The sequence below is a fragment of the Drosophila nasuta genome, chromosome 2L (genome assembly GCF_023558535.2).
Source record: "Drosophila nasuta strain 15112-1781.00 chromosome 2L, ASM2355853v1, whole genome shotgun sequence".
Classification (NCBI taxonomy): domain Eukaryota; kingdom Metazoa; phylum Arthropoda; class Insecta; order Diptera; family Drosophilidae; genus Drosophila; species Drosophila nasuta.
Window position 1 is genome coordinate 3,532,631 of NC_083455.1, and position 22,662 is coordinate 3,555,292.

At 37.9% G+C, this 22,662-nt stretch overlaps 1 protein-coding gene across 1 annotated transcript; it reads right to left on the reverse strand.

Annotated features, from left to right (window-relative positions):
* Window positions 1-565: 565 nt before the first annotated feature.
* LOC132784671 (transient receptor potential cation channel protein painless-like) lies at window positions 566-6,536 on the reverse strand. Its single transcript, XM_060790442.1, has 3 exons — window positions 6,315-6,536; window positions 4,356-6,257; window positions 566-1,124 (listed from the first exon to the last, which is right to left on the reverse strand). The coding sequence occupies exons 1-3, from the start codon at window positions 6,534-6,536 to the stop codon at window positions 567-569; spliced, it is 2,682 nt and encodes an 893-aa protein (XP_060646425.1). The 3' UTR covers window position 566.
* Window positions 6,537-22,662: the final 16,126 nt, after the last annotated feature.

Here is a 22,662-nt window from a genome sequence, read left to right on the forward strand (position 1 = left end):
ATATTACCTATAATGCGTCGAATAATAAACATCGCCGCATTACCTAGTGTGTCAAGTACAGTCAAGCTGGACTGCGATTCCAACTGCACAGATAGGCGAAGTACTAAAAAAAAAAGAGTAAAATTTTATATGTCTGGAAGTATTTCAAATGATCAAGGGACAAAAAGCTTGCCATAGCCTTGACAACGAGTACAAGACAAGCTGCAATACGTCAAAATTTGTATGCCGGGCATTATTATTGGCCACAATCGACACTATCGATTGCTTAAAATTGACTATAGTCGAATATCGATGTCGACTAGTGTCGATAGATCTCCTCCTCTAATTCCTATGAATATTATTTCAGTTCAAATTGATCTCCAAAAATTCTTATCGTAAAATTGCGGTAAATGTGTTGTGTTTGTTACGAGTTAGGCTTTAGGCACAATTTATGAGAGATAAAATCTTCCTTGATGAAATTTAAGCCAACATGAGATTTTGAAAGTGAAAGTTTGAATGAAAGAAGATATATTCTCTTTATTGGTTAATAGTAATGAACAAATTAGTTAATCTTTATATTCTTGCTTTTATAAATTGTTGTTAATTAATGATGTACTCATTGAATTCTTTGTCTGGTTTTTTATCTCCATCAACAGCATCCTGATATCCTCCTGTCGTTGCTCATTGATATCTTTCATTTCTTTTTCTTTAATAATTTTAAGAGCTCGGGCAACAGTCTGATTTTCAATTGTTATATTAGCATAAGGGTGGCGTTTATTGAATCCACAAGACTGGGAGGAAGTTCCTTCATTGGCATCCACTGCTGTATTGAAATGGAGGTTCAAATCCGCCGGCTCATCCATTTCAGTTTCGGAACCGCTTGCACCATCTTCATGACCGGTAAATACTTGACCTGAGAGAACATTTTCTCTATCATTCGCCATGTAGACCTCCACCCGATTCTCTTGGTTTGGAAATATGGATACATAGTCACAGGTAGATTCTGCATGGATTCGCATCAGTTTCTTAAAGATGCGAAGCCCACGTTTTAATCGATGCGAATTCCCGTCCAAGAGTCCTGTAAACCTATACAACACATTTGTTCGACATATAGCAGCATTGAGTTCCACTTGAGCCCGAATAGTCTTTGAAGCATAAGAGAAATAATAAATAGTGAAATATGCATAATTCAACAAAAAAGTAGTATACGGTTGACTATGAGATACCCATTACAAATTTTCAATAAATAAATAAAAGCTTAAAATATAACAAATTAATATATTGAAGAAATATATTTTTATACCCGTTACCCATAGGGTTAAAGGTATATACATATATTCTTGATCAGCGTCAACAGCCAAGACGATCTAGGCATGTCCGTCTGTCCGTATGAACACCTAGATCTCAGAGATCACCTAGATCTATAAGAGGTAGAGCCATAATTTTGGACAGCATTTGTTATGTTTGCACGCAGATCAAGTTTGTTTCAAATCGCAAATCGATTAAAATCGCATAACAAGCGTAATTTTAGAGCAAGAGCTGCGAATTTTGGTATACACACTAAGAACTATAGTAATTGTGATTCAAGAAAATTTGGTTGAAAGTTATTAATGAAATACTTTCGTTTGTATGTATACGTCTATGTGCTCTTCTATATTGGTGAGTGTATGCATGTCTAGTTTTGCAAAGAAGATGAACACGACAACAATTGCTCGTGTCTTAGATGTTTAGAGTTAAATAGCGGCAGCGTAAAGACTGCGATGGCTGTGCTGGTAGTGTGCACCAACATATGGTGGTTCGCGTCGGGACTCATAAATTTTTATACCCGCTACCCATAGGGTAAAAGGGTATTATAACTTTGTGCCGGCAGGAAATGTATGTAGCAGGTAGAACGAGGCATCTCCGACCCTATAAAGTATATATATTCTTGATCAGCGTCAACAGCAGAGACGATCTAGCCGTGTCCGTCTGTGTGTCTGTCCGTCTGTCTGTCTGTCCGTCTGTCCGTGTGAAACACTGGATGTCAGAGACTATAAGAGATAGCATTTGTTTTGTTTTCGACAGCATTTGTTATGTTTGCACGCAGATCAAGTTTGTTTCCAATTTTTGCCACGCCCACCTCCTCCTCCGTAAATCAAAAAAATCGAATAACAGGCGTAATTTTAAGGCTAGAGTTGCAAATTTTGGTATGTACAATAATACAATATTTATATGTAGTAATTGTGATTCCTGAAAATTTGATTGCGATCAGATAAAAATTGTCGAAGTTATTAAAGAAATACTTTTGTATGGGCAAAAACGCCTACTTACTAGGGGTCTTAGTTGCTTTGGCCGACAATCTGGTACATTGTGCCGTCTATGGTATATTTTGAATGGTGTACAATAACGATATACCAAACATACCATTTGGTATTTTTATACCCGCTACCCATAGGGTAGAAGGGTATTATAACTTTGTGCCGGCAGGAAATGTATGTAACAGGTTGAAGGAGGCATCTCCGACCCTATAAAGTATATATATTCTTGATCAGCGTCAACAGCCGACACGATCTAGCCATGTCCGTCTGTCCGTCCGTCCGTATGAAACACTGGATCTCAGAGACTATAAGAGATAGAGCTATAATTTTTTTTCGACAGCATTTGTTATGTTTGCACGCAGATCAAGTTTGTTTCAAATTTTTGCCACGCCCACTTCCGCCCCCGAAAATCAAAAAAATCGAATAACAAGCGTAATTTTAAAGCTAGAGTTACGAATTTTGGTATATACAATAATTACTATAGTAGTTATGATTCCTGAACATTTGGTTGCGATCAGATAAAAATTGTCGAAGTTATTAAAGAAATTCTTTTGTATGGGCAAAAACGCCTACTTACTGGAGGTCTTAGTTACTTTGTCTGACAATCTGGTATATTGTGCCGTCTATGGTATATTTTGAATGCGGTACTATATCGATATACAACATATACCATTTGGTATATTTTTTTTAGTATTTTTGTAGTATATTTGGTATATTTTGAGAAATATACCGCAAAATATATTGCTTTTATTCAAAATGCGTAGCGGGTATCTCACAGTCGAGTACACTCGACTGTAGCTTTCTTACTTGTTAAGTTTTTTTTTAGTATTTTCGGTATATTTTGAAAATAATACCGCAATATTTTGTCATTATTAAAAATGGGTAGCGGGTATGTCACAGTCGAGCACACTCGACTGTAACTTTCTTACTTGTTATTTTTCTTTTTGTTTTAATGGTATATACAATATTTATACTATAGTAATTGTGGTGTGCGAGTTCAAGTCCCGGTCGGGAATATATACACATTTTGTTTTTTTAAACCCGCTACCCATAGGGTAGAAGGGTATTATAACATTGTGCCAGCAGGAAATGTATGTAACAGGTAGAAGGAGGCATCTCCGACCCTATAAAGTATACATATTCTTGATCAGCATCAATAGCCGAGACGATCTAGCCATGTCCGTCTGTGTGTCTGTCCTTGTGAAACACTGGATCTCAGAGACTATAAGAGATAGAGCTATAATTTGTTTTCGACAGCACGTAGATCAAGTTTGTTTCAAATTAAAAAAATCGAATAACAAGCGTAACTTTAGAGCTAGAGCTGCGAATTTTGGTATGTAGAATAATACAGTATTTATAGTAATTGTGATTCCTGAAAATTTGGTTGCGATCAAATAAAGAAAAACTTTTGCATGGGCAAAAACGCCTAATTACTAGGGGTCTTAGTTGCTTTGGCCGACAATCTGGTATATTATTATGGTATATTTTGAATGTGGTACTATATCGGTATAACAAAAATACCATTTGGTATATTTTTAGTATTTTTGTATTGTTGGTATATTTTGAAAAAAAAAAAACGCAACATTTTGCTTTTATTCAAAATGGGTAGCGGGTATCTCACAGTCGAGCACACTCGATTGTAACTTTCTTACTTGGTTTTTATTGCGCTTTATATATTTATGCGATTTATATTTTTACTAATTTTTAATATTTTGTGGTATATCGATTTATTAAATTTTGAGAATATTATCTCAATACTTTGATTTTACTCAACTGTAGCTTTCTTACTTGTTTAAAATATACCATGGAGTTTTGTCGGTGACTTGGATCGACGGGCATGGCTATAATTTCTTGGTTCTTGACTCCCTGCTGCAATAAAGTTATAATCTGCTACCCTATGAGTAGCGGTATAGAAACACAATTTTTTGTGCAAACACCCAGACATGTCTGGATACCGTGCATTGAAGTCTTTGAATTTCTGAGACAAACAGTTCTTAGCTAAAGTACGGACAGACAACATGACAATTCTCCGATTACGTAAATAATATATTTTCTTATGGCACACAGAACTTCACTCACCTGCGTATCGCCGACAGCCAGGCCGCCCAGTAAATTGGTCAGGACCATGACCATAAACATGAATATGATCACCACAAAACTACTGAAATATCCATTAGCGTCAATATTATCATATTCACCATTGAACATAACAATTGTCTTCATAAACGATAAATCGAGTTTCGCATAGGAGAGACGGAACTCTTTAACTGTTGAGTTCGTTGAAGCGGTTAAGTTCGCTGAATCCGTAAAATTCGCTGAATTCATAGAGCTCGGTTTGGAAAACAGGACATAGAAGCACAATGTGAAGCTGAACAACAGCATGGAATACTGTAACAAGCTCTTTGCGAAAGTACTTGCCACCTGGCGCAGCATGAGCATGTGCGTCGATATGGCACGCACAGGTAGGGCACTAATAATATCCATCAGCTTGATGCCCATCAGCATGATGGCGAAGACGGCAATAATCCTTTGGATGTCATCTCCACACTCGATGTTTGTGAGGATGAGCATAGAAATCAGAATAAAATCGATTGAACTGCGCCACCAGTGCTTGACTATCAGAAAAGAAATGACTTCCACAATAAGAACATAGATAATCAGCACTAGGAACAGACTCTTAACAATCCTTATAGGAAGCTCGTTGTTATGACGTTCAGGGAAACGCAACCAAATATGGATCCACAACATCAAATTTAAGAGGATATTGATGATAAAGTGTGTTAAGAAGATGGTGGTGAGTCGACCCCACTTCAGCTGCAGAAAGCAGGTGATCAACGGATGCTCCAGCAGTGGACACAGCTCCTTCGACCGGGCCATGCAGGCAATGGGAGCAATATCGAGTTCGTTGTGCTCGTTGGTCATATTTAGACAGGTCATAATGATCTCGTAAGCCTCGTGGCTGGACTTCTCGCCTCGCCCAATGATGCAGTAATCGAAATGCTCCTCCAGAAGCTTGGCATCGATATCCTCGATCAACCAGCGATTCTTGGCATTACGCACTCCCAATCTGGCTCCCTCCCTCAAGAGCACTCTTATGGCAATCTCATTGCGACAGAGCACCGCATAATGCAGAGGCGTTTTGTGCTGATCATCGACGTCATTGATACACTGCCGCTGATCCTTAAGCAATTGCAACAAACATTCCTGGTATTCGTTGCCCTGCCGGCAATTGATCAGCGGTTTCAATTGCACCTGCATAATCATAGTTTTTAGAAGCGTGCTCTTGGTCTCCGTCTTACAAAATTCGCTCTTAAGCAATTGAAGAACAGTTGACCAGCTACCAGCTTCGACAGCCAACTCCACAACATACTCATATTCCAGGAGCGAGTTATATTTCAGGGTGGCAAGCACTGCTTCGAGTGCATTCTCAGTATGCTTTGTTATGTGCTCCATAAGCAAAACTCGTAACATTTTCTTATTATCCCAGTTTACAGTGTTCTTTTGGTATTGCACCATGGTTTTGAGCATTTCAGAAACAGGCAGACTGAGTAGCGGACGCACTAGGAGATAATAGAGCTGGTCATCTTTACCTTTGAAATAATGCCTCGAAAGAAAATAGAGTCCTTCGTGATAATTGAATTGACTGAGTTGGGGTGCCTTTAGAAACTCTAAGATCAAACTCTGTCGTGTCCATTTTGAGATATTTTCGTTGAGTAGCACATGTTGCATGAGAGATTTGTCATCAGAATCGGCAATATTGGGTGAAGCGCCTTTTCTCAATAGCAATCGAATGGCGATAATGAGACGAGGAGCATTACTTGCGTCTAGACTTTTGATTAACCTCCTCAATGCTGTTTCCCCGTCGTACATGTGATCAACATCTACTTTGGCGTTGCGATGCTTAAGCAGCGCGGAAACATTGTGCTGACTCCCTGAATCTATTGCATAGTGGATGGCAGCTTTATTGAGCTTCGGATTAACCTATTTAGAGTGTCACTTATACATTTATAAATATTAATCACTATCTTATTCACTTACGTAATTGGGATCGCAGCCAGCATCAAGACAAGCATTTAGAAATCTAGCACATCCTGATGTTGATAGGGCTTTCTCAAAGATGCTCATTTGATTGTCCTTATCCCTTTTGGACCTGAGGTTGGGCTGAGCACCATGGCTGATGGCACGATAAAATCCATCAGAATCTCCAGCTTCAAATGCATCGTTTAGCTCTTGCTGAGCATCGACTTCGACCTTCGTCATTCCTAGTTCTTTCTCAACTAAAAATGTATCCCGTAATCAGTTATAGTCGACGCAAATTAACATGGGGGTAAATGCAATTAATCATACTATAAGGGCAATATAGGTTGTTGTATACTGAAAAATGTATATAAAAATACATTTTAGAGAAGAATTCACTCATATTTAATTTTAACTTATCGAATTAAAAACTGTTTTTATACCCGCTACTCATAGGGTAGAAGGGTATTATAACTTTGTGTCGGCAGGAAATGTATGTAGCAGGTAGAACGAGGCATCTCCGACCCTATAAAGTATATATATTCTTGATCAGCGTCAACAGCCGAGACGATCTAGCCATGTCCGTCTGTCCGTCCGTCCGTATGAAACTGGATCTCAGAGACTATAAGAGATAGAGCTATAATTTGTTTTCGCAAGCATTTGCTATGTTTGCACGCAGATCAAGTTTATTTCAAATTTTTAAACGCCCACTTCCGCCCCCGCAAATAAAAAAAAATCAAATAACAAGCGTAATTTTAAAGCTAGAGTTGCGAATTTTGGTATATACAATACTTTGTGTGGTACTATATCGATACACAAAATATACAGTATATTATTTTGGTATATTTTGAGAATAATACCACAATTTTTTGGTTTTATTCAAAATGGGTAGCGGGTATCTCACAGTCGAGCACACTCGACTGTAGATTTCTTACTTGTTTTCACTGTAAAGACGGTCGTAAGCGACAAATTCCGTCAGAGAATTACCCATATGTACATATATAATTCAGAGAGATCAATAAAGAAATTGTGATTTATTGACTAGGGACAGGAGTATAAAAAGAGTCGAGGCGAATCGGATTGCATTGAATTGCAACAGTTTACATCGCTCTTGGGATTAGTTAAAAGTAAACCAATCGAAGAGTTTGCCCCAAATAAGATTTCAATTCTTTTTGCGAACGCATTTCAATTTATGCTCATTCGCTGGTCTACTCAATATGCCAGTTACATGCAGATGCCACGCCTCCACATGTCCCGACCCTCTACCTACCACCCATCGGCCGCACTCCGCTCGCAAGTTGTGCTAGCATAAATCGCAGAGCATATTACACAATGCGATGCGTGCCTGGCTCAATGGAGGAGTCCCACAAAACACAGGCAGCGACGTTTTTCGGTACGACTTTGGCTCACGTTGTGTTTGCATTTGCGCTAGTCGCTCGAGGGGATGGGGGGGCAAGGACAGGGGCAACCTGCAAGGAGGCAATAAAGGGGCGCAAACTTTTTATGCTGCATTCGCCCTGTTGCTACACACACAAAGCAGATAGTCAGGCTTGCAAAGCAGCAGAGGACGAAGCGGCATTGCTGGATAGAGTGCATCCTGGTGAATCCTCCTGCTGGCTGGCTGGCTGGCTGGCTCTGCACTACGCTGCTCTGCTCTACGTGTTCCGCCTGCGAAAGCATTCAAATTGTTTACCGTATGAGCGGCGCGCACGTGAAAGCCAAAGAAAATTGTAGTAAATTTTAAATGGCACGGCAGCAAAAATGTGCAACGTCTCCTCGAACGAGCCCCTGAACCCGTTTGTCCCTCTCTCTCTTTCTCTATTCCGATTGTAGCCAGGAGCTAGCTGGCTGCTCCTTGACGCAGTGTAATTTATTGGCAGCACGTTTATCATGCCGTCTACTCCGACTACAACTACGACTACGCCTCAGCATCAACATCAGCATCAGCCTCAGCCTCAGCTTCAGCTTCAACTCAGACAACTCGTCTCCTCTGGTAAGCCCAAAAAATGCAACCATGCGGTGCATGCAAAAATGCCTATGCCAGGCAGCGAGGACTAGAGATGTTGCCTGCCCCACTGGCTGGTTGCCTGGTTGCTGGTTGCCAGCCTGCCACAACATTTGCACAAATTGCATCAACCTAGCTGGCTGGCTGGCTGGCTGGCGCCTTGTGTACATCCTTTTTACTTACTTTTATCCTCGGCCAATGTTTGCCGAGCGTTTTGCCCTGTTCGAGGAGTCGTAACTGTGTGTGCAGGCCATTTCATTGTTTGTCTTTTCCACAGAGAAAGAGGCTAGGCGATGAGGTGAGGAGAGAGAATTGCGCCTGATGCAACATTCATTAAAATGTTGCCAATGTGTTTTTGTGGCAAATTGAAGCTGCTCCCCTAGCCCGATTACAACAAAGCAACTGCTCACCCCTTAGCTCACATGCCTCTTCCCGAAAAACAACATTTGGATATGCATTTGCTGAGATGCTGCATATGCAGGCACCTAACATAAAATACATGCATAAAGGAGCTAAGGATTAGACGCCAGCCTGGCAAGATAATGGAGGCCACTAGACAAGGAATTGCTGTATAAATAATACAAAATGCTCGTACAAAGCTCTAATTTAAGTATGTCTGTTATGAAGAGTTCATAATCTTTACTTTTCGCTTGAAACTATAGGAGAAAAGTGGGATTAATGTGGAATTTAATGGGATAAACACTTGAAAAGCTAAATTAATCAAAGAATGTATGAGAGAAAACTAATGTTTAGAAACAAGTTTTATGAATTAGTTAAAAATAATAATTAGTATCGATTTTTAATGAACAAACGAACACTAATTACGTACTATTTAGCAGAGTGAACGAACTGAATAAGTTCACCTTAATAGTTTTTTATATCCAGTTGTTCAATTTTGTTTATGTTGTCGCTTTACGGTTAATTGTCTTTTATACAGTGTTTAGACTGGGATGTATCATAGAAATTTCCGTTAAGTAGAACCATGCGCGACACCATTCTATATCCGGCTGTGTGTAAAAGACTAATGGAGCCGCATCATCAATGATGAAAGTGTGGCCTATTTTGGATAATAACATATTATATACCTATCGAACAAAGTGATGATTCTACTTGCAAATTTTGGCGTCTTTCAATTATTTTTAACTGTTTTGCAATTTTTAAAAAATAAATATTAAAATTTATTAATTTTTTTTTTAAGTTTGTGTAGAAATAGGATCGTTGCACTTTGAGTTGCATATTATGATGTAAAACGGAAATAAATAGTTTCAGCTTATTTGTTTGATGCCGCTTTGGTGTAAGTACTTGCACATAGAACTAAATCATTGACGCAGATGTAGTTCATCTAAATAGGATATTATTTTAACTGATGTGACAACATATATTAACCTTGAAAATGGTATTAAAATGAAAAACATACCTTTTTTGATTATTTTTTTTAATGAGTGCAAATACAAATCCTACAGTGATGAGCGAAACTTATCGATGAACGAAATTTAACGATAAACAAAGTTGGGAACGAACTAACAAATTCAGTAAATCAAACAACACTACACCACATCATCATTAACAAAAGCCAATTATTAGTCTTTTCCATTCAACTATCTCTGGCTATTGGAGAAATTGCGAGTGTCGAGCAACTGCATCTAATTGTTATTTAACTTAATCATAAATGTTGGCAATTAGGCTTCTGCTCCCTTCGGACAGTCAAGAGTGAGTACAAGCTATGCAATGTCTTTCGCAACTGTTGACACTTTGTTAGCAATTAGTTTGGTCGATGCTGCCAACAAGAGAGAGAGGGAGAGAGAGCGGGGGCTAAGTGCGGCAATGTGGCAAGTGCCTGCTGCAGGCATTTCCTGTCTCAAATGTATAGAATCGCAGCAATTTTTTTCCAACTAATTGGCCAGCCACAAGAAACAGCAGAAGAGGAAAAATATGGAGTGAGAGAGAAGAACGTGTACTACATTGGGAGAAAATTAATTAAAATGCTGTTTTCTTTACTATTTACTCAACAAATTGCTTCAAATGCGCATAAATCAAATTGTTCACACCGCTCCAAGGACACATTTTTCCCCACACAGCAAATTCAATTTTCCATGCATATTTCATTTATTTGGTGAGTGTGATTGTGTGTGTGGGTGTCTGTGTCTGTATTTAACGCCGCACTCTCCAGTGACGCCACTTGAAAGGGCGCTCCCATAAAGAGAGGAAAGTGAACGGTGGAAGAAGCTGCCACTGAAATGGAATATACAACAAAAAAGTAAATGCGGGAAAAAACCAAAAAGAGTCCAGGCACAGTCCACGCGGAGTGTCAAAAGTGGGTGGCTAATGGGGATGGGAAGGGAGGGAATGGAGAGCGGGTGGCTCCCAATTCCTGTTTCCTGTGCCAGGCAGAGTAAAGAGCCCAGACTGCTGTCACAGCCTGTTCTGTTTTTGATTCATGCGTTAAATGAAAATTAATCCGATTTAATCTGTCGCTAATTAGGTTTACTCTGGGATTTGTTTCGCACCTCTCCCAGTCGGAGGACAGTCTGGGCAGTCAGCCACATGTTTGGTCTCAATATCTGTTTGCGCAATATGCATTATGCGGCATTCAATGTGCTGCTCACCAGCTGACCATCAATTAGCGTTCCCATCTCCCAATTAAATACACAATATAGTATTCTCAGTTATCGATATGGTCAGAGCTCATTTGACACTCGAAGTTCTATCAATGGACATCACTTTAATACCTTGAGTTTATCGAGTGGGTGTTCTACACAACTTTAAATAAGGTTTGCCACTAAACCCGACACATAACCCGAATCAACGCTGATGATGACACTCATACGCACTGTTGCCTTTCAATCTGGACTGCACCTTGCTCTTCCTCTGTTGTTCTGCGCAGTTGCTGCTGTTGACAACATTGTTTCACTGGCTGGATTCTAGTCTGGTCTAGTCCATGCGGATGCCTCATTTCCATATCGTACACACACGACACAAAACAAAACAAAGCCAAAAATCTGAAGTTTCATTACGAAAGGATGTGCTGCTGCTGTGGCAAGTTTGTGCTTTCGTTTTTGGTCATGTCAAAAGCCGGCAAAACCAAAACAGATTCTGCTCATCGCCTCTGTCTCCGTCTCTGTCGTCGTCTGGTTGGCGTCTACTGTGCCTGCCTAGATAATATGCTTAATACATTTTTATGTGCCTGTCAGGCAGTCTCTGGTTTATCCTGGTCTCGTCGTGGCAGCGCTTTCTGTGATCCTTTTTTCATTGTTATTGCCAACTGCTATTGACTGTAGCCTCGCGTGAAATCAAATTTCCACCAAGATGACTTTTGAGCCCACAACAGAAAGTTTTGTTTTTTTTTGGGCTTTGCCATGAATTATGCAAAAGGATACTGGGCCAGAACTCTGGCAGGATGCTGGCAAGGCGACTGCTGTTTCGGTTATCAAAAGCTATTGACCCATTAACGGCTTTTCGGTGTTTGCCAACGGCACTCGAGAGCAACGCCTGCAAACTACAAACTAATTAACATAACGCATTAAACCAGCAAACACTTTGGAATTATGTCAAGTGTCGAGTGCTGGCATCAAAGGATTGTTCCCCTTCCTTATAGACTGCTTGCCTGTCAGTCTCTGATAAGTTTTTGCAACTGACAACCCATTTTTACATCAGGCGAAATGCATTTATTGCATGCAGCAAAGAGGAGGAGTTGGATCGCGGCTTGGACGCTCTTTGACACGAGCTCCCGACACTCAAGGCAGCGTCTCAAAGCAGCCCGATGTCTGACAGCAAACAAGTCGCCGCCATTGACATGACAGCTCTTGGAGGCTGAAGGCAACTCGTAGTGGCAGCTGATACAAGGCGCCTCGCTGCATATTAAACTACCGAGATTCAAGTGGCGCCACTTGGGAGTTAGTCAAAGACATCGACTTGCAGCTACTTGCAGCTTACAAGCCACACTGCATGTGCATTCCATACACGAGTCAAATCCATCTTGAGCTTATATCTTTCTTTTGGCCTTTCACTTACATATCAGCTAGGTAAGTTGGCATTACGTCCAGATACCAATCAGATTATAACAATTGTCAGCTTATTAACCTTCGTGTTGCTACACGCTCCTCGAGTAATCTGACAGTCTGCCAAGGCTTACAGATTTCTAACATAAGCGGAAAATGTAATGTACCAGCAAGATTTTCATTAACATAATTAGCCACTCATTGCAGGTGAGACACGACTCGTAAAGCAACTGAAATCAGCATGAATTTATGATAAATAAATGCTAATAAAAAGTAAGGATAGCAGTTATTTTATTAAAATAGTTATTTTAATCTAATTGTAACTAATAGTTAATTTAAATATGAAAATAGAATCTTATAATCTTGAAACCCTCTTCACATAGTAATGGAAGAAAAGACCTATAATATAGGCAAATAATAAAAATATTTAATAGAGAGACTTTAGATTACTTTTTGATTGGCCGCTTAAACGAACCAAACAATAACCAACTATATAGAATTTGCATTTTTTGTAATATATAAAGTATACATCAAACAAAATGACTTGTAACTATTCGAAGAAAAAAAAACATGATTTTGACAAAAAATATGATATATACATAGTTGCAGGTCTACGAAAAGCATTTAATGCAGTGTATTTAAAAGCTAATACTAATTTAAAAGCATTCTAAATATTTTGATATTCTATTAATGTGAACAACAAGAGCTGAGATCATTCCTTTTAATCGTTATTTGAATAGTTGGATATGCAAATATTGATCGCTAAGGAGATGTTTAATAATTTTTATATTCACACTCTTCTTTAGTTTTCAACAAGCTTTTGGATGGTTCAAAGCATTACAAAATAAGGCTACAAGTCTTAAATACAACTAGAGTATTAATTAATTACGTATTTTGTCACTTGTGACTGAGTTTTCTTGTAGTTGCTCTGGTGCTTTCATCTCCTCCTGAAAGAAAAGCGTCTGAGACTTCGATCGCTATTTATATAGTATATGTAAAAATACATTAACAAATAAGTACAACGTATTAATTAATAAATATTATATATTGTATTTGAGCTGAAATAAGCTTGTTTTTTTACACTTTTATACATATATACATATGTATACGTATGTTAAATAAACTACACATATCTGAATAAATTGTTTTTTTTGTTTTGTTACTATTACAAAAAAAAGATAACGTGTAATCAGAAAAAGACCCTTAGAAGAAAGTTAAAAGGCAATCATATCTTTGATCATAATTATATAATAATTATTTTTAGCATTTTCTTCTTACCTCTTTACATACATTTATTTTAGTATATTGTAAACAATAAGTAAATTAAAAACAACTTAATAATAAACAACCTAATTTAATTTATTTATTGTATAAATTTGATTAAAAAATAAATAATTGAAAATATATCATTTGAAATATTAGTACATAGGATACTAATAAAGTAATATGGCAATGTTAAAGAATCAAAAACCGTATCCCAGGATAAAGTTGCGTGAAATGATCGATGCGTGGAAAATATTTTGCACAACTGTTGGTATATTATTTTAGAGAAGCTTCATAAATGGAAAGTGACTTGGTTTAGTCAATTGGCTTATTATATTAAGGATAAGTCCACAAATGTTGCAAAACTTTCTCTAACACAAATCTTTGCACAATTTGTCGTCTTGTCAGGTTGTGTGGCAATTGATTTTGAGAGGCTGACATTGGTGTTACCGCAGTTGTGATTGCGAATGCGTTTACGACTGTTTGCCGAGGCTTGATTGTACTTGTAATTAATGGAACACAAAGCCGACCGTAATAAGCAATTACATAAAAGTTGATGTAATTATTAATTATTTAATGTAAATATAAGTGTATGTGTGCATATTTGTGCAACATATAAAACAAAAGTGAGCCATGCGGCATGTGGCACTTACCGACTGTAGGCCTCTGGATGGCGGAATATCCAGCTTGTTAGGGCTGTCGCATGTGACGCACAATAAATGTATTTAAATTTATTGCATAATAAAGATTAAATATTTATTTACACAACGTTTCAATTAACTTTCGGCTTTTCTGTGCCACGCCCCCATTGGCGCTTTCATTGTTTTCGTTTCGCGCCAATTTAATTATAAAATTTATTGTTTAAACTTGCGAACGTAACAAAATGGCGGCACAAAACCGGAAGTCAACAAGTTGAACGACCTTCCCGCGACCGGATGCCAGAATCCGAGTGCCCCTCAGCTGCTGCCCCGTCCCCCCGACGCGTCGGGGAATGTGCCACATATTATGCGGCCTGGCATATCGAGCATGCACATTGGACATGTGGGCCACGCCACCCAGAGACCCAGAAACTTGCCATAAATTTTAGCCCCGCACGCGCAAAGCCAAATGGCAAATGGGTTAAGGATTGCCGCTGTCTGCAGGGAAACTCCCGGGGAGATGGCTGTCAGAGGAGCATTTGCAGCATTTTTGTTTAAATTTCACTCAATTGACATTTGGGCCATGAGTCCGAGTCTGAGTCCGAGTCCGAGTCCGTGTCTAGCTGAACTGAGTGGAGTTGAGTTGTCGAGGGATTTGACCATGCCTCCGATGGCAATGACGGTTGCATTTGTGTTGCCTCGTTTTTGCGGCACTTCAAAGTCAGCGCAGCTGCTGCCCGGAAAAAATGCGGAAACTGCACGGAAACGGAAGTCGCAGTGGCAGCATCACCGTCCTCTCCCCTTTAACGATGACATCAGCTGTGCTGACCAGCGCAACACTTTATGGCCCTCACTCTCTCTCTCTCTCTCTCTCTCTCCCATTCTCACTCTCTTGCATTGCCTGGAGATGAGCCAAAGGCAAAGTGTGGCATGAGAAGCAGCACACGAAGCGCGACTGCTGTTGCTTTCAAAAATTCATATTCGTAATTGTTGACTGTATTGTCGCTGGCAATGTTGCTAACCATTCAAAGGACAATGGCAGTGTTCACTCGCTACAACCAACTCGAGACATTATTATTGCAATGTTTGTACTTACTAAGAAAGCGGACAAATGCTCTTCGGCAAGTTATAAAGTTGAATAGTTTAATAATTTTGTTTTAGTTTCTGGAAAAAAAAATTACTTAACTCTTTAAGATTGTGTTGACCAATACATTAAATTTCAGTAAGAGCCTAGATATATTTTCTTATGAACTGTAATCATCTTAGTATTTAAAGTAAAAATTCTAATAATACAGGTTAAGATTGTACATTAAACATTTATTAAATTCCTACATATATTATACACATATAGAAATATTTTAAAATCTATTAATATTGAATGTTTGCGGAACTATTTTCTATCTTATTTTTGTATATTATAAATGCAGTATAACGACTCTCCACTGTAGACTTGAATCTTTAAAGTCGTCTGTGCATTTTACACTTTATCTCCGTCATTTTAGAGTATGTGAAATATGAAATATTTTACTGCTAATCTTTTGCGGCGGAACCTTCGAGTTCCGGCTCAGTTTCGCAAACACTTTCCGTTTTTCCGAACAGCTTTTCTCATATGTCTTGCATATTGTATATCTGGCTGAGGACACAAGGGATTTGATTTAATATCATCACTGTGCAACGGAGTCTTATGGAGTATTCAACACGATGGCTCTTTAAATGTTATCTAATATATTAAAGGTTTAACAGAGTCTTATGGAGTATTCAACACGATGGCTCTTTAAATGATATCTAATATATTAAAGAATTCACTAATTTCTGACCTTTCCTCGATTACAAATGCCTTTTTAATTTATATTTTGGCTATCGTGATCAGCCACATTCAAGAAACAAAACACGGCGAGGAATCCCCCATAGTGACAAAAATTATTTTTGGCTTTCTCTTTAGCTGATAAGAGACTCAAAAATATGTAGTCGAAACTTTTACCCAACTGCAATGTAACAAGAAGGGGGCGGAGGGTTCAATGCATTCAGAATGCACTTAGCTGAGTGCCGCCTGCATTATTATAAGATATAACGAGCACATATCATATTTATGCTTATGGAGGTCCCCTCCACACCCGCACTGGCGGGGGGTGCCTCCTCCACTTCACTCCACTTCACTCTCCTCCCTTCCCCATCATCTCGGCCTCAGCTCTGAGTCGGAGTCAAGTGCGGAGTCGCCGTCAACGTTCGGTTAATTGCATCGGAGGCCGTCGCTGATGAGTTTAATTGAAATAATGCGCTCAACGCTTGGCGGGGGCTGGGCCGGAAAGTGTTTCTGTGTGTTCGGAACATTAATAATATTTCTCTTTATAGGCTCTACCCTGTAGCCATCAATTGGATATGAGGGGTATCAGTTGTGGAGAGATAAGTAGTTTTTGTTATTCAGAAAGAGAATGTTGCAGACAAAATTTAGAATAATTGAAAATTATTTTGTACTTTTCTTATTTTTAATTGTTATATAGGGTACCTTCATTCGAGTTAAATTTCAGGCATTGTTTGCTTTTATTTCTTTTGTCTCTTTAATGAAGTTTGTGCCGAAAAAAGCGAACAAGAAATGAAAGCGACGCTGTCAAAATGTTTAATTGCCAGCAACGGGGAGCGGAAAGGAGCAGCCCTAATGCGTCAGCAGGGGAGAGCAAAACGAACAAAGAGAGCAAGAGAGAGAGAGAGAGAGAGAATTAGGGGAAAAGACGACTCCAGCTATTAGCCAAATGAAGCGTATGATTTGTCACAATTTTGGATTGCGCTTCTGTCATTTAAATTGGACAATTGCACATTTCTTCACTCGCTTCACTTTAGAAGCTTCTCAAGCATCTGCTGGGATTGCATATAGAATTAAAAAAATCTACATAGTAGGTATTAATGGGTTAAAGCTCGCTGACAAATTGCTTAAAATTGTGCCTAAACTTAAAAGTGCTGCTGCTAAATGCGCTGGAGCTGAAAATAATTTCACGTCGCCTCGTTTCAAGTTTTACTGAACTTTCTGCATATTTTTGGCTCAGCAGCGCGCAACGTGAAATGATCTATTGTGTTTGTGGGTGGAGGCGGTGGCTGAGGCGAAGGGCAAGATGGGCGTGGCTGCTGCTATCAGAACATTTGCAAAGTGAATGCGCAATAAATGGGGAGCAACCGTAGCCCATTCTACAAGGATGTGGACTCAAACTTGCCCCCGGTTGACGGTGACAATGCACTGTGGGCTTCAGGTTCAAAATGATTTTAGTAAAAAGAAAGGTATTTAAAATAAAATAATTTCATAATTAATGCTCTTGAATGAAGTGGTGCATATAAATTACCATCAAATTGCAGCGATATTTTAATTGCATTGGGATTTTATTGGTTCTGTCGAACAAAGTTAAAAAGGCTTCCCACTGTGCGGCGATGGCGGCAGCCCAAAAAGTTAAGTGAATTGTGCAAAGTTTTTCGCTTTTCGGTCGCTGCAAATTTGTGCACTGCAAAAAGTTTTCTGTCTGTATAAATGTGTGCTTGTATGTGTGTGTTGTAAATGCGAATGTGCATGTGGACGTGAGCGTTAAAAAAGTGTGCCCCTACCCATGACTGGCTAAAAGGTAAATATGCCTTGGTAACACCAGCAATAACAACAACGAGCAGAACAACCAGTTACAACGATAACAACAATGGCAACAACAACAATGACTTTGGCAATGGCCACACAATGGGACCCCATAAAATGTGCTACAAAATGCAAAATGGCTTCTGCGGTTTCAATAGCAACGCAGCGTCAACTGAGACTGTGACGCTGACTGCGACGCTGACTGCGGCTGCGACTGCGACTGCTACGTGGAAACCGCTGACGCTGTGAAATTTAATGTTGTGAACTTTTATAGTATATGCGTCCCAAGTTGCCGTCGCCAGGTAGTTGCCAGGTGGCAATGGAGCCTTGTAGCAAGGTGCAAGGTGGCAAGCTGCCTGGGGATGCCCCATGCAGCCGAGGCAGCCACCAGTTGCATGGCCAAACAACATAAAATGCAAGCACATTTCTTTTTGCCTTATTGTGGCAAAGCCAGCAGCAAGGAGGCAGCTGCAATTTGGTATCCTTGTCTGCCTCTTTCAACTCCATCTCCATCTCCGCCCCACCTCTTCCTCTTCCATTCAGATAAAGCAATAAATGTTGCATTTAATTTATTAGTGGCTGCACACACATCATTTCAAATGAGGTGTGTCTGGGCAAACACTCCAACAGATTTGCCAGCAAGTGGCAAGTGAAGTGGACTGTGTTGAAAGTCACCGAATCTTGAGGTGTAATATAACAGATATCATGCAACTAACATAATCGACTACATTTCATCTACATTATTTGTTCAAGTTGCATTTTTTTCTAGCGAAAATCTTAATCAATTCATTTCTATAGAAAGTGTAAAACGAACATGTTTTCAAATCAAGCTTATACAGAAATATACTTTTGTACGAGCAGACGTTCAACAGAAAAACCACGCTGTAAACTCTTTCCAAACTGATCCAAGAAAACTTAGCGTATAGAACGAACAATTTTCGAAACTGGAATAATATTAATTACCTAATTTTCTCATTTTTCTAGATTGGTTGTCCGTACTTTGACAGCAACTGATATTTGCAAAAAATTACACATTTGCCGTAATAAAATTTCCCAAAACTTTCAAGTTTTGCTTTTCATAACGCGTAACTAGTTCTCAAAATGAAAATTGAAGAAGCTGATAGATTAAAACAAAATATAATCACTAGTGACAAAACAATTGAAATAAACTTAAAAATTATGAATTCAGAATATTTACCCATGAGTAAAGAGTACGGTTGTAAAAAAAACTAAGTCGTTAACTTTAATAATAAAATAATAACTTTAATAATCAGGTCTGCTGAAATAATTGTACACCAATCCGAAGCGAGTATTTATAAGAATTGCGCATTTTGGTTACATATATTTTAATGGGTTTCAAGCTAATCAACAATTCTGACTTCACCACGAGCCGATTTATTTATCGCTTTTTTGATTAAACATGAAACCAAAAAAAAACAAGTAAAAAAGTTACATTCGAGTGTGCTCGACTGTGAAATACCCGCTACCCATTTTTAGTAATGGCAAAATATTGCGGTATCATTTTCAAAATATCCCAAAAATACTAAAAATATACCAAATGTTATGTTTGGTATATCGATATAGTACCGCATTCAAAATATACCATAGACGGCACAATGTGCCAGATTGTCAGCCAAAGCAACTAAGACCCCTAGTAAGTAAGCGTTTTTGCCCATATAAAATTATTTCTTTAATAACTTCCACAATTTTTATCTGATCGCAACCAAATTTTCAGGAATCATAACTACTATAGTATTTATTGTATATACCAAAACTCTAGCTTTAAAATTAGGCTTGTTCGTTTTTTTCGATTTGCGAAAAATTTGAAACAAACTTGATCTGCGTGCAAACATAACAAATGCTGTCGAAAAAAAAGAATTTATATACTTTATAGGGTCGGAGATGCCTCATTCTACCTGTTACATACATTTCCTGCCGGCACAAAGTTATAATACCCTTCTACCCTAAGTGTAGCGGGTATAAAAAAGTATGAGTAAATGCGTTTTCGTTAATTCTTATTTTCGTGTTTCATGCCTCTTAATTCATAGACTTTTGACTGCGCCCGTCTACGAAAATATATTGATTTCAGAAACTAGATCCAAATTTCTGTCTTAGAGCAACAGTCGAATTTAATGTATTCGACTGAAGAACCAACAAGTAAGAAAGCTAAAATCAAGTGTCCTCGACTGTGAGATACCCGCTACCCTTTTCGAATAAAACCAAAAACGCAAAAATACTACTATATCGAAAGGTATATGTAGTATATTTGATATTTGGTATATTGATACTACATTCAAAATATACCAGATTGTCAGCCAAAAGTAACTAAGATCTATAGAAAGTAGTAGTGAGGTTTTTATTATTATTATTTTTACATTTACATGCAAAATATACCAGATTGTGAGCCAAAAGTAACTAAGATCTATAGAAAGTAGTAGTAAAGTTTTTATTAAATAACTCTTACATTTTGTATCTGATCGCAAGGAATCATAAAAATTGTAGTCAGATCGGCACCAAAATGATTACTCGCATATTCATTTCATCATCCTTTGGCTGGGTATTTAAAAAAGTTCGACTTATCATTTTATGATGCGACATATCTTTAAATTGCTCTTATTAATTATATATTTCAAAAAGCAAAGTAAAAATAAAAAAAAAAACAAAAATTGTTTTTTAATATGTGAATACAAAATCAGTAACATATTTTATAAGATCAACTTGTTCATAAGATCTCTGATATATTCATTGTTATTAATGTCTTATCTTTTATTATATTATTAGAGCCCAACTCGTTCCTAAGATTTTTGATATTTTCAATGTTAAAAATGTCTTTTAGATAATTTGTGTTATGTAGATCACATATTGTAAGCACCATAGTTATAAATCCGATAACCAATAAAGCAAAAAAGAGGTATATCTGAATTTTAGTGGAATTTTTTAAAATTTTGCTTTCGAAACTCATTGTTGTGGATAAGAATGTTTTTAATCAGGGATTTCTGGTACTCGTCGCACAGCTTGTTATTCAAATGGACTTCTGGTTACTGAATAACGTTATTACTGTGGTCCCTCGTAGCCTTTACGATACTCCTATCGTCTTATCACTAGTTAGCTTTTTGGGATTGCCCATTCCTGAAATTCAAGATTATTTTATATTATATATGATTTTGTTTCAAGAATGGAAAAAGTTAAACCAAGAAAACAAAATCTTAAATCAAGATTCAGACAATCTAAAATTTAGATTGATGAAAATAAAACCAAAAAAAAATTTGCGTCATATATTTTATATAAATTTATAAACTATGCATTTATAGCATTTGCATTACTTAATATTATTTACAAATATGATCTTACCTATTTATAAACTAACCGATGATAGTTTGAAATCAGGTCTAACAGCCACACGGCAGAATTATTAACGACAGCTCTACTTACTAAGATAATAGCAACAACACCAGAAATTAGGTTCTAATTTTAGAGGAAGGGAATCACAGCATTCGCACTTCCAAGATTTAGAATTCTTGTTTTGACAAATAATAGAAAAACATTTGTTATTCTTGAAACTATAACTGAAGAATGAAAACTTTATTGAAGATTTGTGAACTTGAAATTATCACCTGGATAGAAGATAGAGAAACAGAATTTGCCTATGCTTAAGTCGAAAGACATCCTGTATGAGTTTGCATTATTAAAATCACGTCACATTTCCATAAAATCCGCTAAATTTCAAAATTGTAACACATACAACTATCACCAAATTTTTTGACATAACATGATCATTGTCCAGCAAAAGTTTACTTACTCTGCGCCCACCATGGAATGTCTTTTTAATACAAAAAAAACTCAATTTCAAGGAAATACTTGTTGCTTGCATGAGAAGCGTCGGTTGTTTTTGATAATAATATATTATTTTTCTATTTTATCTTTTTTATGCACTAGTTAAAAGGTTTCTTATAGACGAATCAATGCACATGCAATAAATTAAATTAGTAAGGTTTGTCGCATAAATTGGTAGAAGTAATTTGTTTATATATATTATTATATTATTATTATACATATATATTATTATTATATTTTGGATTAACTTATAATCTTCGCACTTGTAATTCTACACCGACCACAAAATATTTTGATAGCCAAAACTTGAGCTCGAAGAAGAAGAAGAAGCAGAAGCACTAGATGTGCTTGGCAATCGCATCACTTAAATGTCAAACAGGATAATCGCATTTCGAATTTCGATTGACAGCTTACACAAAACATAACAAGGAAGGAGATGAGAGCCATAGTTTTTAGGGGCAGATTAGTGTTCCCTTTCTCCTTTGGCTGCTCCTCTTGTGGGGCTTCTTAAAACCAACGCAAAGCCATTACAAGATGATGTCGGACTAACAGGTAATACATTGGGTGGTATTTCAAATATGTGCGAGTGTAACTCGATACCATAAATCAAGTTGGACACTTCAGTTAAACTGAACTGCCTCCCCTCCATTTTCTTCTTGTCATGTTTACGATGGAGAAATGCAGTAAGTCGGATCTGTAGTCGATTAATTGATTGTCTAAATGCACTTGTAAGCAACTCGGCAAATCAATGAAGTGTGGAAAACAAGTCAAAGCTGCAAACAATGTTCAACAGTTCCGACCGAACCTGCCACGCCCACACATCACTGAGTCCAATGACGAGCGATGAACGAAGTGGAGAAGGTAACTGAAAAGGAATCAAATATAGTAAATGACAAAGGGATCGACCGCAGAATACTCTGTAGTTGCGTCTCAGCGGCTTGGATTCCAACAATTGTAATTCAATATGCAACATTGAACCAAACACATTAAGTTATACCCCCCTTTAAGGGGCTTACACTGT

Excerpts from the sequence above, each read along its gene's own strand:
- LOC132784671 (XM_060790442.1), bottom strand. The coding sequence starts at position 6,536 with ATGACGAAGGTCGAAGTCGATGCTCAGCAAGAGCTAAACGATGCATTT. Across the intron at positions 6,258-6,314 it reads CTGGCTGCGATCCCAATTAC|GTTAATCCGAAGCTCAATAA; the intron begins GTAAGTGAATAA and ends CACTCTAAATAG. Across the intron at positions 1,125-4,355 it reads TGGCTGTCGGCGATACGCAG|ACTATTCGGGCTCAAGTGGA; the intron begins GTGAGTGAAGTT and ends TATGCTTCAAAG.